The sequence below is a fragment of the Cherax quadricarinatus genome, chromosome 80, assembly GCF_038502225.1.
Source record: "Cherax quadricarinatus isolate ZL_2023a chromosome 80, ASM3850222v1, whole genome shotgun sequence".
Classification (NCBI taxonomy): Eukaryota; Metazoa; Arthropoda; class Malacostraca; order Decapoda; family Parastacidae; genus Cherax; species Cherax quadricarinatus.
Window position 1 is genome coordinate 9,269,335 of NC_091371.1, and position 15,208 is coordinate 9,284,542.

Below are 15,208 nucleotides of genomic sequence, written 5' to 3' on the forward strand. Positions count from 1 at the left end.
AAATTAAGTCCTTTCTAAAATTATCTCTTATACATTTAAAGATATATTTTTTTCATTACTGTTAATGTAAAAATTTTTTAATTTTGCACCAAAAGAATCTTAGAAAACTTACCTAACCTTATTATAACAAGAGCAATTTATTTTAGCCCAACCCAACTAAATATATTTTAGATTTGTTTACAATAATTTAATACTAAACAAACACAGTGAAATATATTTTTTTCGTTAGGTTCAGAATGATTTTGGCGAAATTATTGCATACACAAATTTTCGTTTGTCCAATATGGCAAGATGAGCGTTGCTATTTAAGCCAAGATCGCAAGTTCTGCCTATTCGGCACGACATATATATATATATATATATATATATATATATATATATATATATATATATATATATATATATATATATATATATATTTATATATATATATATATATATATATATATATATATATATATATATATATATATATATATATATATATATATATATATATATATATATATATATATATATATATATATATATATCGCAGTGCTCTATACCATATTAAGTGGCGGCCTCTTGACATGAGGAATTACAGCAGCCCTTGTTGGTTCCCATTTCCCACGCACTGGATGACTCCTATAGGTTTAGCGCTTACCCACGAGTATATTAATAATGATCTTCAACATATTAGTATATACAAAAGTGAGAAATCACTTGGACAAAAAAAAAAGAAACTCGAGCGAGAAAGATCTGTAAGTTTTAGTTTTAGTTAGATGCTTTCGTCAGCAGATCTGCTGAAGAGGACACATGATTGAGGCCGAAATCGACAAATCTCTTTTCATCTGTGTTTCTTGTCAAGTGATCTCTCATTTTTCAGCGTGTATGTCATTTTTACTACAAATATGCTGTTCCACGTACAGGTACGCTGAGCAGAGTGGTGTGGGAGGCGGGTCTGGGAGCCTGCCAGGCTACCCACACACCAGCATGGCCGGCTGCTCCTTGCCCAGGTCTCTCTCTCGTTCCCATCTTCCTGTCGTCACCTCCACCTGCACCAGTAAGTGAAGTTTCATTTATAAAGTCTACTGATGGTTTAACAACTTGTAGTGTCAGTTTGTGCATATGGCTCCATGGAGATGTAGAGAAGAATTCTTCCTCCGTAAGCCATGCTTGTCGTAAGCGAGTAAAATGCCGGGAGCAAGGGGCTAGTAACCCCTTCTCCTGTATAAATTACTAAGTTTAAAAAGATAAACGTTTGTTTTTCTTTTTAGGTTACACTGCCTCGGTGGTATGCGGTCGGCTCATTAAAAAATATATACATATATATATACATGTACACATATCAGAGACCATGATCAGGACAGTAGCGTTTCTCTAACCGAAATTAATTTCCCACTTGGTGTGTTAGCCCATGTGAGATTATCAATTACCTGATCATTAGTCAATGTTTATGGTACTTTTATTAATATCCACATGTAGACCCACGGATCAGGAATTATAGCCAAATTATTGTACGTGTTTCTGAAGAGGCGTTGTTGAAGGTTCATGTATTGCCAGGTATAAATGCAGAACTCTATAAGGTTTAGCGCTTTAGCTAATATAATAATAATGTGATAATAATAATAATGGCGATGATCATAATTATAATAATGATAATTGTCAGGTGTGAGCAGTATACTGGGTGAGGATATACAACCTCGCTCTGGTCCAGGTTCCAGGGGCGGCAGGGGGCGCTCACAGCGTGTCCACGAGAAGCTCTCCAGGGAAGGTATACATAATGTCTACTACCTACAACAAAATAATTATAGCTATGATCATAATTTTTAAAGGGGTGGACCGGTAAGCCAGAGGAAAGCCTTGATCAGATGACCAAAAGTTCCAACGGCGGGTCGTCATCTGTTTAAGACCCGCGTCAGGAAACACTTGTCCTGTTTCCTGACGAACCTTACCTGACCTAACCTATCTACTACCTCACCTCGTTCTACTTCTGTCCCCGCCTTTCTCTCTTTTATATACTGGTTATCTTCCCTTAGTGCTTCTGTGTGACTAGTTTATAGTCCAATTCGGACCGAAAGGGTCCGAATTTTAGAAAATTTTAGAAAGGACTTAATTTTAAGTGAGTTCTTACTAATTGACCAATTTAACCTATTGAGCACGATATTATATGAGGCCGATACTGCTCCCTAAGTCGCATCCCTTAAACAGCAACAACAATACTTTAATGGTGGTGACTCAGGCTCTCTCATCCTCTCTACATTTCTTCATAACTGTCCTGAAAACGTACATAGGTGTGTCTTCTGCAGATTACAAGAAGTCTGCGTGTGACCGGGAGAGAACTAGAATGAGAGACATGAATAACGCCTTCGACTTACTGCGTGAGAGGCTGCCCTTCTGCAAGCCACCAGGCAAGAAGTGCAACAAGATCGACAGTCTCAGGTGAGCATTGCTGTATAGTCCTTGTGGCTTAGCGCTTCTTTTTGATTATAATAATAATCAGGTGAGCATCAGCAAATGGCGTATTGTCAACACGTGTGAAAACTGAGACACAAGCTTTTATTCTGACAGTGTTTCACTAGGTCTAGATCTTTATTATGTCATATGTAAGTTGAAAAAAAGCTCTACACAGAGGGAAAGTGTTGTGACTTGTATTGCAACTTTTGTGTTTGATGATCCCTCAGGGAAGGTTCCTTGATGTTGGTGAGGGGCTCTTGATTTAGGGAATTGGATCTGTGCTCCGGTTCCCCGAATTAATTATTATTATTATTATAATCAAGGGGGAAGCGCTAAACCCGAAGGATTATACAGCGCCTGGGGGGGGGGATGTGGAAGGCATTCAGGCTTAATTCGGGGAACTGGAGCACAGATTCAATTCCCTAAATCAAGAGCCCCTCACCAACATCAAGGAACCTTCCATGAGGGGTCCCCGAATTAAGCCTGAATGCTTTCCACATCTCCCCCCTCCCAGGCGCTGTATAATCCTTCGGGTTTAGCGCTCCTCCCTTGATTATATAATTGTGTTTGATGAACACAGCAGCTAACAAAACACACATCGATCTATGCTACAAATGTGTTAATAAATAAGTTTGTTTAGGCGCAAGTACAAATATCACGGTGTAAATTACTTAGGAAAACTCCAAAAATCAAAGTGACTTATTTCTATTGGAGTCCCCCCCTCAAGGGAGGTTCCTTGACGCTGGTGAGGGGCTCTTGATCTAGGGAATTGGATTGTGCTCCAGTTCCCTGAATTAAACCTGAATGCCTTCCACCCCCACAGTCTCTGTATAATCCTACGGGTTTAGCGTTTCTCCATTATTATAATAATAATAATCCATTGGAGTCCATGTATTTCCATTGGAGTCCATGTATTTCCATTGGAGTCCATGTATTTCCATTGGAGTCCATGTATTTCCATTGGAGTCCATGTATTTCCATTGGAGTCCATGTATTTCCATTGGAGTCCATGTATTTCCATTGGGGTCCTTGCATTTCCATTGGGGTCCTTGCATTTCCATTGGGGTCCTTCTACTTTAAGAGATGTTTTAATTCAGTGTATTTTAGTGTTAGATATCGTAAGGATTTATATTTATTGAATATTTCTCTGGTTTCAGTGGAAGAGATCGCTTCCCTTCTAAGCTGGAGACTCTGAGGTGAGTAAACCTGTCTGTATTCCGCTCATGGCAGAAAATTTAATGCTTATTTGTGCCAGTCTTTTTTATTGCATTCTGGTGTTAAAAATTGTTGCTGAACCAGCAGACATCCGTCATTTAAATGTTGGACGCTAAGCGTTTGTAGCTAAAATGTTGAAATATCTATAGCTTTTTTTTTTTTTTAGGTGTCAGAGATTGAAGCGTCCGATACTGAAGTAAAATAAATCCTATATTTTGGGTGAGGTAGGAATACCGGAGTGTTGGTCTCCAATATTTCCTCAGCTAACACCAGTGTTGGTCCCCAATATTTCCTCAGCTACACCAGTGTTGGTCTCCAATATTTCCTCAGCTAACACCAATGTTGGTCCCCAATATTTCCTCAGCTACACCAGTGTTGGTCTCCAATATTTCCTCAGCTAACACCAGAGTGTTGGTCTCCAGTATTCCTCAGCTAACACCAGTGTTGGTCCCCAATATTTCCTCAGCTACACCAGTGTTGGTCTCCAATATTTCCTCAGCTACACCAGTGTTGGTCTCCAATATTTCCTCAGCTAACACCAGTGTTGGTCTCCAGTATTCCTCAGCTAACACCAGTGTTGGTCCCCAATATTTCCTCAGCTACACCAGTGTTGGTCTCCAATATTTCCTCAGCTACACCAGTGTTGGTCTCCAATATTTCCTCAGCTAACACCAGTGTTCGTCTCCAATATTTCCTCAGCTAACACCAGTGTTGGTCTCCAATATTTCCTCAGCTACACCAGTGTTGGTCTCCAATATTTCCTCAGCTAACACCAGTGTTGGTCTCCAATATTTCCTCGGCTAACACCAGTGTTGGTCTCCAGTATTCCTCAGCTAACACCAGTGTTGGTCTCCAATATTTCCTCTGCTAACACCAGTGTTGGTCTCCAGTATTCCTCAGCTAACACCAGCCAGTGGGTTTCCAGTCTGCTGTCTCCTCGCACTACTGTGGGTCTCTAATACTGGTCTCCTCTCTTCTCCTAACACCAGTGTGGGTCTCCAGTATCTCCTCTCCTTACACTAGTGTGGCTCTCCAATATCTCCTCTTAACACTAGTGTGGGTCTCCAATATCTCCTCTTAACACTAGTGTGGTTCTCCAATATCTCCTCAAACACTAGTGTGGGTCTCCAATATCTCCTCAAACACTAGTGTGGGTCTCTAATATCTCCTCAAACTAGTGTGAGTCTCCAATATCTCCTCAAACACTAGTGTGGGTCTCTAATATCTCCTCAAACACTAGTGTGGGTCTCTAATATCTCCTCAAACACTAGTGTGGGTCTCTAATATCTCCTCAAACAATAGTGTGGGTCTCTAATATCTCCTCAAACACTAGTGTGGGTCTCCAATATCTCCCCTTAACACTAGTGTGGGTCTCCAGTATCTCCTCAAACACTAGTGTGGGTCTCCAGTATCTCCTCAAACACTAGTGTGGGTCTCCAGTATCTCCTCAAACACTAGTGTGGGTCTCCAGTATCTCCTCAAACACTAGTGTGGGTCTCCAGTATCTCCTCAAACACTAGTGTGGGTCTCCAATATCTCCCCTTAACACTAGTGTGGGTCTCCAGTATCTCCTCAAACACTAGTGTGGGTGTCCCATATCCTCTCTTCCTCTACCTTACTTTCTATAAATCCGTCTGTGTCAGTCTACATGTTGCCTTCCACTCCAGACGCTTTATTTATCCTTTCACCTTCTCCCCAAATTCCTTTTCCATCCTTCTTCCGCCTTTCCTCTCCTTTCATTCAATCTTTATATTCTCCCAGCATCTTCCTTCAGTTCATCTGTTGTTCCTCGCCTCCTTACCTTATCTCTCGTACGTCCCTCTCCTTCTTCCCACCTTATCGCTCCTCTCTCTATCCTTCTTCCCTCATCTATCCTTCACTCTTTCCCTCCCTCCCTTTCTCCTACCTATCCCAGTACTCAACCCTTCCCCCTGCCTTCAAGCACCTGCTAGCCTCCCCGTCCTACCTCTCTCTCACTACTACCAGGGATAATTGCTGCTGCTACTGCCATACTTTTTATCCAGTAATGAACCTCTTCATCCCTCAGCAACGTACGAAACGTTTTTCTCATAGTTTATTTTATAGAATCTGCATTTTCTTCCTATTAAATAATAGAAAAGGTGCTGGATATTTTTAATGCGAGACTACGCTATTATTATGCATCATATTTATTAGTGTTAATATACATTGCAACTGGTTAAATTCGATTGATATAAACCTAGTCCCAATAGCGTATATCGAGAAATTGGCTTAAATACCCTGAAAGGAGGTTCCTTGATGTCGGTGAGGGGGCTCTTGATCCAAGGAATTGTGCCTGTGCCCCCCCCCCTCCTTTGGATTGAATCTGAATGCCCTCTGTTTTCCCAGGCGCCTGTATGACCATGCCCTAGTGATTTAGCGCTTCCCATGAATATAACAATGTTAACCATGTTGAAGTTAGAACAGAATACATTTTATTAGTGAAATAACGATGACTGGTCGTGTTATCTTCCTAATTAATGCTCAGTTTAGAAAGTACTATTTTACCAATACCTCAAAAAACAATCGAAGTGTCGTGGTGTCGCCAGAGGCAGCAGTGCTTAACGTGACTGATCGATTGACTTCTGTTAAGTTATTATTAACAAAGGCTAACGTCGCAAGTGTCTGAAAGAGGTCGTTACAGCGATAACAACCTTGAGTTACCTCTGGGTGGGGGGTTATTGAGACCCCCGAGGTGGGCTGCCATGGGTTGGGCGGCATCAAACTCCCAAGGGGTGGCTACGGGTTGAACGGCATGAAACCCCCGAGGGTCAAACATGGATTAGACGGCATAAGACCTATGAGGTGGGCGACCATGGGCTGGGCGGCCTGAGACCCCCAAAGTGGGTTACCATAGCCTGGGCAGCCTGAGACCCCCGAAGTGGGCTACCATAGCCTGGGCGGCCTGTGACCCCCGAAGTGGGCTACCATAGCCTGGGCGGCCTGAGACCCCCGGAGTGGGCTACCATAGCCTGGGCAGCCTGAGACCCCCGAAGTGGGCTACCATAGCCTGGGCAGCCTGAGACCCCCGAAGTGGGCTACCATAGCCTGGGCGGCCTGAGACCCCCGAAGTGGGCTACCATAGCCTGGACGGCCTGAGACCCCCAAAGTGGGCTACCATAGCCTGGGCGGCCTGAGACCCCCGAAGTGGGCTACTATAGCCTGGGCGGCCTGAGACCCCCAAAGTGGGCTACCATAGCCTGGGCGGCCTGAGACCCCCAAAGTGGGCTACCATAGCCTGGGCGGCCTGAGACCCCCAAAGTGGGCTACCATAGCCTGGGCGGCCTGAGACCCCCGAAGTGGGCTACTATAGCCTGGGCGGCCTGAGACCCCTGAGGTGGGCGGGTGATCATGTCACAGCCGCCACAGGTGTTCAACACACACCTGCGCTCTGATGTCACGTGAGAATATCAACTTCACATTTTCCCATGACTACGATAACTACATCACTGGTAATCACCAACACTTTAACAGTCCTACTACACTATTTAATTATTGCTGCAGACGACTTTGAAATAAACTAACATTAACAGATATTTGCAACAAAGTACTTAACAGATTTTCCAAGACTTGGGAATACATGTAAGGCACGTGTTTAACCGACAAGGTAAATTGACCCCTGGACCCATGGACACAAGGGCCAGATTAGCATTTCCGCCATCTAGCCCATAATGCTTGCCATAACAAAAGAAAATATGTATATATAAATATTTGTGTATTTTGTTTGTGAGTTATAATAATGTTTTCCTCGCATCTAGATCAAGACACAATAGTCTTTGTGGTTGCTTTATTATTTTGCCTTATGCAGCTTTTTATATAATTAATAAAGATGATAAATGGTAAAGTTCTTAGAGTGTTGCCATCCGTGTGTCATGGCTTTATAACGTGTCCACACGGCCTTCAAACACTTAATATTTTTCTCATACGTCGATTTTTTCTTTGTCTATGTTTGTACATGTTTTACATGTTTGTACATGTTTCACGTGTTTGTGCATGTTTCACGTGTTTGTGCATGTTTCACATGTTTGTACATGTTTCACGTGTTTGTGCATGTTTCACATGTTTGTACGTTTCACATGTTTGTACATGTTTCACGTGTTTGTGCATGTTTCACATGTTTGTACATGTTTCACATGTTATAAACATCGTATATGCAGTCTTTGTTATTAGTGACTCGTTATTCTTTACTACCTACGAGTTGATATATTCATGGTAAGCTCTTAATTTCGATGGCTTATTTAAAGTGTTAATTACTACGACTACTATTACTACTACAACAACTACTATTACTACTATTACTACTGCTGCTGCTGCTGACTATTACTGTTATTGCTGCTGCTGCTGCTGCTGCTGCTGCTGCACAGCTATTACTACTACTACCACCACGATTCCTATTATTACGCATTGGGAAGCTCTAAACCCGTAATGTCATATATGCCTTAAAAGTAATCAGGTTTGATTTGAGTAATGGGAGGGCAACTCCAATTCCTTGGATCGAGTGCCTTCCCATAAGCTTAAATCTGCCATATATCCTGTTCCCTTACAAAATAATTTTCGGCTAAGTATTTTTTAGAAAAAAATTTACATTAAAATATTTTTGATTATAGAACATTAAGAGATGACTTGAATTAACTTGTAATTATGAAAAAGATGGATTTTTAAAGTTGGGTTGTTTTAATATATGTGGATGTAATGTAGAGGTAGTGGCTGTTAGCTGACGGAGGATCGAGCCTCCAACTCTTGTACTGAATGACCCACACGGGTTTTGCACTTCACGTAAATATAAGGAGGAAGAAGAATGTTCCTATGAATGAAAAGAAGTTGGATGTACTAGCAGTGAGTAAAACATTTAAAGGGGCCAGAAAATATTGACAGGGATAAGTTCAAAGAATTGTATCACTTGTATCTGAGATCTCGTCAGAGGTGGTGTGGGGGGGAGGGGGGTTGATCCTTGAATACGTGTGGAAATAAAACAAAATAATGGTTTTAGAATAAAAGTGAGATGTTAGATTTGGGTTATAGTTACCTGGAGTATATCTGGAAAGGGTTTCGGGGGTCAACGCCCCCCGCGGCTCGGTCCGAGACCAGGCCTCGTGGTTGATCAGGGTCTCATCAACCAGGCTGTTGACACCAAATGATAAATGTTGGAGAGAGATTCTGGGAAACATTTAATATTTCTGAAATTTTAGCTCACGTGAGAAGAGTTGTTTTGGGAAAGTTCGTTGCAAATGTGGGACACACTGTTATGTGTAGTAGGAAAGTTTATTGTTGGCATAAATCATTATTATATTCAAGGGGTAACTCTAAACCCGTAGGGGGTCTTACGCTCGGGGAATGGTCTGCAGTTTTGAAGCCTGGTCTGAGACCGGGCCGCGGGGGCGTTGACCCTCGAAGCCGTCTCCAGATAAGGGTACTTTTCTCATGACTGATGGACTGAACACATCGACTCCAGGCTGAGGGACTGATTACCTCATTCTCATCATCTTCCACCATTTTTCTCTGTATTGGACTGAAAAAGCCACTGGTTAGCGTAGCAAGTGTCTCAATCTTCAAGGGAACGTAGCTCCAGTCCCGTAGATTAAGAGTACTTCACCTGCATAATGGCTGCAAGGCATTCACTGAAGGAACTGATAAAGATGACACTGAACGACTTTTAATTAGGCTTACAAAAAAGTTCAATAATAGGCAGTATACAGGCCTGGTCTGGGACCCTGACCTGGGGCGTGACCACCAAAGTCATCTTTGAGATATCCTGCAGAAAGGTATAATAACTGTGCTAGACTGTTAGAGGATACAGGTACACGTAAATACAGTTACGCAGATTATCACAGGCGATGCAAAATACCCCCAGTTAAAAGTAGGGGTGCCATTAGTACACTTAAGAGAAAACACCATAAGTGTCCAGGGCCCAAGACTGTTCAACAGCCTCCCACCAAGCATAAGGGAAATTACCAATAAACCCCTGGCTGCCTTCAAGAGAGAGCTGGACAGATACCTAAGTCAGTGCCTGATCAGCCGGGCTGTGGTTCGTACGTTGGACTACGTGCGGCCAGCAGTAACAGCCTAGTTGATCAGGCCCTGATCCACCGGGAGGCCTGGTCGTGGACCGGGCCGCGGGGGCGTTGATCTCCGGAATAACCTCCAGGTAGTAACATATGTGTAAATTACCTAGGATAACCCAAAAAAGTCAGACGAAGTGACTTATTTGGGATTAAGGTTTGTAGGGAAGCTGTTGCATATATTTTTATAGCAGCTGTTGAGTTAATAACTACTTAGCAGTAGCTACAATAAGGATAATAACTACTTAGCAGTAGCTACAATAAGGATAATAACTACTTAGCAGTAGCTACAATAAGGATAATAACAGCAAGAGAGACTATTACTGTCTTTAAGTAATAAAATATTCTGCGACCACTTTGTTACCTGAAATATTGGTTCTAGATCACTTATTTATCTCTGTTTCATGATTTATTACTGTTTTACTTAATTTCTAAATATTATTCCTTTTTATTTAGTTATATTTAACATACTGGTCAGTCCTTCTAATACATCGACAAAAAGTTTTCATTTTTAAATTTCACTTATTAATTGTATTTTAAGCGAATATGAGACTTGTCTGTGCCTTCCACAAGAGTGAAAGTTGCGTGCATGGTGGACACGTGGTGAGCACCGGGTTATATTCACAATTAAAGCTAGTTTTAATATACTTGCTGAGCCACGGTGATGTAAGAGTGTTTACCTCTATCTCTTCTCTTTCATTCTCTCCCTCCATTTCTTCCCTCACCTCTCACCCAGGAGTCACCTGGCCGGCCCACCTGCCCAGGTAAACCACCGCACCCCTCCCCCTTTCCTTCACTTACTACATATTTGAAATTAAATCCTCATTCCAGCTGAGAATGTGTTAATTCGTCTCTCCTTTTTGTCTACTTCTCCTGTATACAAATTATATATATATATATATATATATATATATATATATATATATATATATATATATATATATATATATATATATATATATATATATATATATATATATAATGTGTGTGTGAGAGAGAGTATAGAGAGGAGAGAGAGCGGGGGAGAAAGAGAGAGGAGAGGGGAAGAAAGAAAGGAAAGGGGAGAAAGAGATGAGAGGGGAGAGAGAGAGAGAGAATGAATGAAGAAATGAATAAATACATCTGAAGTCAACCTACTAAAAGTTTTCAAGGCCAGCTACTTTCACGTCACAGGTTCCTTTCCTACTTCTATCCCTAGACAAAACTAATGATTCAAAATTAAATATGTCATTCAGGATATGTTAATTATTTGAACATCTGCCTGCCTTAGTGTCACTATTAAGGGTATTTACCTGAATAGTGCTGGGCTCAGGGATGAGTAGTGAAATGATGCTGTGAAATACTCAGAGTTGAACCTTGTAGCTGGTGAAGGCTCTTGATTCAAGGAAATTGAGCAATTTTTCCCTTGGATCAAACCTGATTGCATCTTATTTTTCAGACACATCATGACCATCACAGGTTTTGAATTACCTCATGGATAAAATAATGTGTCCCCCTTGATCAAGGGAGGATCCTTGATGCCAATGAGGAGGCTTTGGATCCAAGGAATTGTACTTGACTTTCCCTTTCTTGCCTCAGTCCTGATTATCTGCTGTTTTTCCTGGTGCTGTATAACCCCTATGGATTAAGCGCTCCTTGAACACTTAGAACACAGTATGATGTTACTTCCTTTACTTCCCTATAATTCAAGGCCTGCCTGCTAGGGGCATGCCAAAGTATCAGTATTGGGTATCAGTATCAGTACTGACCAATTTTTTATATCAGTATCAGCCAATTTTAATGATGTCTGTATTAGCAAATTTTGATGGAAGAATTGGTTTTGACAACAAATTTGGTATCATTTTATTTATTTTATATACACAGATCATTATTGCTTTATTTTTATGGCACTAAACTCATACAGATCATAGATTGCCTGGAGGAATGGGGGGAAATCAGATTCAATCCAAGGAATGGAAAATCAGGTCCAATACCTTGAATCAAGAGCTTCTCACTAGCATCAAAGAGCCTTCTTGAGTGGTCCCTTGAGAGTAGAATCTCAGCTGTGTATCATGCATGCCAGGATTGGCTGAAGTACTGCTTATTGATATTAATTGAGTAAAAATAGAACATTCCTCCTAATACAGGTACTACTGTACATTTAAAAACTCCTTCTTACTAACCCATTTCTAGGTCTTTAGTAGTTTTTCAGCATTATGATTAGTCTGCCCAAAATGCACTGCATGTTATTGGCTTTCTTTTGTGCCTAACAATATTGTATTACATGTAAACTACATTACCTACATACTGCAGAAAAGAAATATATTTATTATTATTATTACTGACATCAATTTCTGTTGCTTAATTTCTTAGTGATTTTTTTATGAAAACTAGGGAAGTATTTTTAAATTTATATTTGTATATGCCTCTGTACTTCCTTATATGCAAACAGTTCTTGCTTCATCAGGTTAGCTATCCGTTACATCAGACACCTGGTCAACACACTTGCTGTGCCAGTGGACACCATTTACCCGAACTACGACCCTCCACCTTATAACGTCACCAATGTACCTCCCAACTTACGTCTCCAGCACCGTATCTACTCCCCACAGTCTGTTGCCACCAGCAGTCACTCCTCCACCTTGGCCATCTACTCATCGGCGCATAGCCTTGAGGGTTTAGAGTACCCCTACATGCCTCAACCCCTCAGCACCTCCCTCTCACATGACTACTTGAGGGACTCCTTCTGGCAGCCAGAGACTACGCTTTCCGATTACCAGTATTGATTATTAATTTTGTATTTATGGAAAGTGATAAATCAGGTAATTGGGATTAATTCATGGAAGGAGAGGGTAGCTACATTTCCTTGAATGACCACTTGATCCTTAACCAAATCACTATGATGACCTCCTCTGTTGGGTATAAATTGTTATGTTGACTCATCAGGAGGTTCAAGTATTATAAATCCAGAATTGAATGATATAAACTTAAAAATCTACTGGTTGAAGAAAGATATGCTCAGATAATTGCCTTCACTACAATTTCTGAACTTTAAATCTCTCTTGATATCAAGAAGTTCAACAAGTAGGCTACAATCATAGGAATTGTTTTCAAAGTGGCCTGTTTTTGTAGCCTCTCTAAAAATTCTCTGGTGTCAAAATAATATATTGGCACCTGTGTACCCACTGAATGGAGATGGAGGCTAAAAGAGCTTCATTATTGAATACATGTATTCTACTAGTCACTAATAAAGTTAACACTGATTATTAGTTCTGTATAAAAAATATTTTATATGATGAACATCATGTTAATTAATAAGTTAAGTTTTGGAATTCTTTAAAGCTAACTTAATGCAAAAAAATCACTTTCTTTGTATATAGATTGTATAAAGAAAAAATATGAGTTTTCAGTGCCTTACATTGCTTACATTTGTCTGTAAGTTAATATAGTGTATATACTTTAGTGGCAGTTAGTGAAGTTGGTTGAGTTATTTACTTTCAGGTCTCTTGCCTACACAGTGGTTATTAAGGCTGCTTATCACCTGTTCACCTGCAGTCAAGAATACGTATATACCTGTATCTATACACAAAGATACACACCTCATCATGTATATTATTATTATTAATAAAAAAGAAGTGCTAAACCTACAAGGGTCACGTCATGTATAGAACCTTATGTTGCCTCAGCTGAGATCTTACCTATCTAAATCAAGAGTAGCAGTTTCAAACTTTGACTAGTATGCTTCTGACAAATATCTTACATAATATAAAATACTTTAGCACTGTATTTCATATTAAAGATAAAAGGTTAATTATTATTGAAGAACAAAAAGGCACAATACCATGACTGGAACAATACACAGATAACCTGCACATAGAGAGGAGCTAATGACAACGTTTCAATCCAACTTTGACCATTTACAGTCACACTGAAACATCGTCGTTAACTCCTCTCTCCTGTGTGTTATTTGTGTATTAATTGGTATTACCAGAGATATTTACAAAATGCAGTGTATTTCAATTTTGTATGTACTGTTGCCAAAATTAAGCTTTTTACTCGTCTCGGTTTAGCGCTTCTTTTGATTATAATAATTTTTACTCATCTAGTCATGTATGACCAGTCAGTATACTTCCTTATTTTATCTCATAAAACCAAAGTGTATAGACATTTAACTTACATACTCTAGTCAGCCTGCAAAGGTTCCAAATTAGATTTAACTTCTAAACCTGAGTGGTTTTATTTACTAAAACTTTGGTACAGTATATATTTTTATTTGCACATATGATCTATTAATGCAAATGTAATGTAATTCCTTGTAAATTTCCATGTTTCACCCTCCATTTGGTGCAAACAAACCTGGTAAATTAGCAGGAATATGAACCAGTTTGTATCTACTGCTGAAAAAAAATTTTACACTTAAAAACACTGGACCACAGGTAACTCTCGAAGAACAATTCCTCATTTATGTTTTTTAAATCTCTTATGGCATTACTGAATCAGATGGCTTCCATTTGCATTATTATTATGGTAAGCATGTACAAAGTATAACTTTCATTTTATTTACTCATATTATTTATAAACTTTTGTGTGTTAATGATAATTAAGATTGTGGACTGAATATGAATGTACAAAACTGACCACTTGTTACAGGGCCACTGTGAACGAATAAAACTATAGTCATAAGTATTACCACATGTTTCCATACATCATATAAATACTGTATTTAAAATAATTCCAGAATTTGATTATAAAATGAATCCATTATTATAATCAAAAAGAAGTGCTAAACAATTTAATCCATTAAACTTGTAGTAGTAAGGGTATTGTATCCAAAAAATAGCAAAGTTCAATAAGTGTATTAAGATAGCATGATCTATTTCTTTGTAGCTTAAGTATATCACAAACCTTTGTAGTGATTTACCATCCTATCACTGATACTCTCTATTCATATGTATGTATGCATGTAGTATATACTGTGTATGTAATTATTGTTGGGTTATTCATCCAGAGAAAATCACCTTCAACTAGTCTTTGCCACAAGGCGACCCGTTCAGTGTTGTCAACCTTATGGCAAGCCATGACAAAACAGTTGAAGGGCACTTGCAAAAAATTTGGCAGCCAGTGGCATGACGTGGCCACAGCGATCACTGGCTTACCGGTTCTGGGCTCGACAGTTTGAGTATGTGCATGTAAACACCTTCCATTACTATACTGCGCTTTGTAACCTGTGTGGGTTTAAAGCATTTTTGTGAATAAAATATTCCTATGTCATTTTTCAGTACTGTACTGTTTACTGGTGTTTGTTTGTTAATAAAACTGCCAGAAAGTTATGTATTATATCAAAATAAAATCTTAATTAAATTGTTTTTAACAATACAGCATTAGTACCATGCTTGAGCTTTCACATATTGGTTGACTTGGTTTAGTTGAAAACCTATCAACTACAACACAGAGAGTAGTAGTCAACAGAGTAAAGTCCGAGGCAGCTACGGTGAAAA

The 15,208-nt window shown here is 39.7% G+C and overlaps 1 protein-coding gene across 2 annotated transcripts in view; it reads left to right on the forward strand.

The window, feature by feature from the left end:
- Positions 1-13,062, forward strand: part of LOC128702311 (uncharacterized) — a 29,339-nt gene extending 16,277 nt beyond the window's left edge. For both annotated transcript variants that reach the window (XM_053796497.2, XM_070102096.1), the window contains exons 4-8: positions 912-1,045; positions 1,652-1,756; positions 2,292-2,424; positions 3,597-3,635; positions 12,178-13,062. In XM_053796497.2, the coding sequence (XP_053652472.1) occupies positions 912-1,045; positions 1,652-1,756; positions 2,292-2,424; positions 3,597-3,635; positions 12,178-12,496 (730 nt within the window). In that variant the 3' untranslated portion in view covers positions 12,497-13,062. The remainder of the gene's footprint in view (positions 1-911; positions 1,046-1,651; positions 1,757-2,291; positions 2,425-3,596; positions 3,636-12,177) is intronic.
- The last annotated feature ends 2,146 nt before the right edge of the window (positions 13,063-15,208 follow it).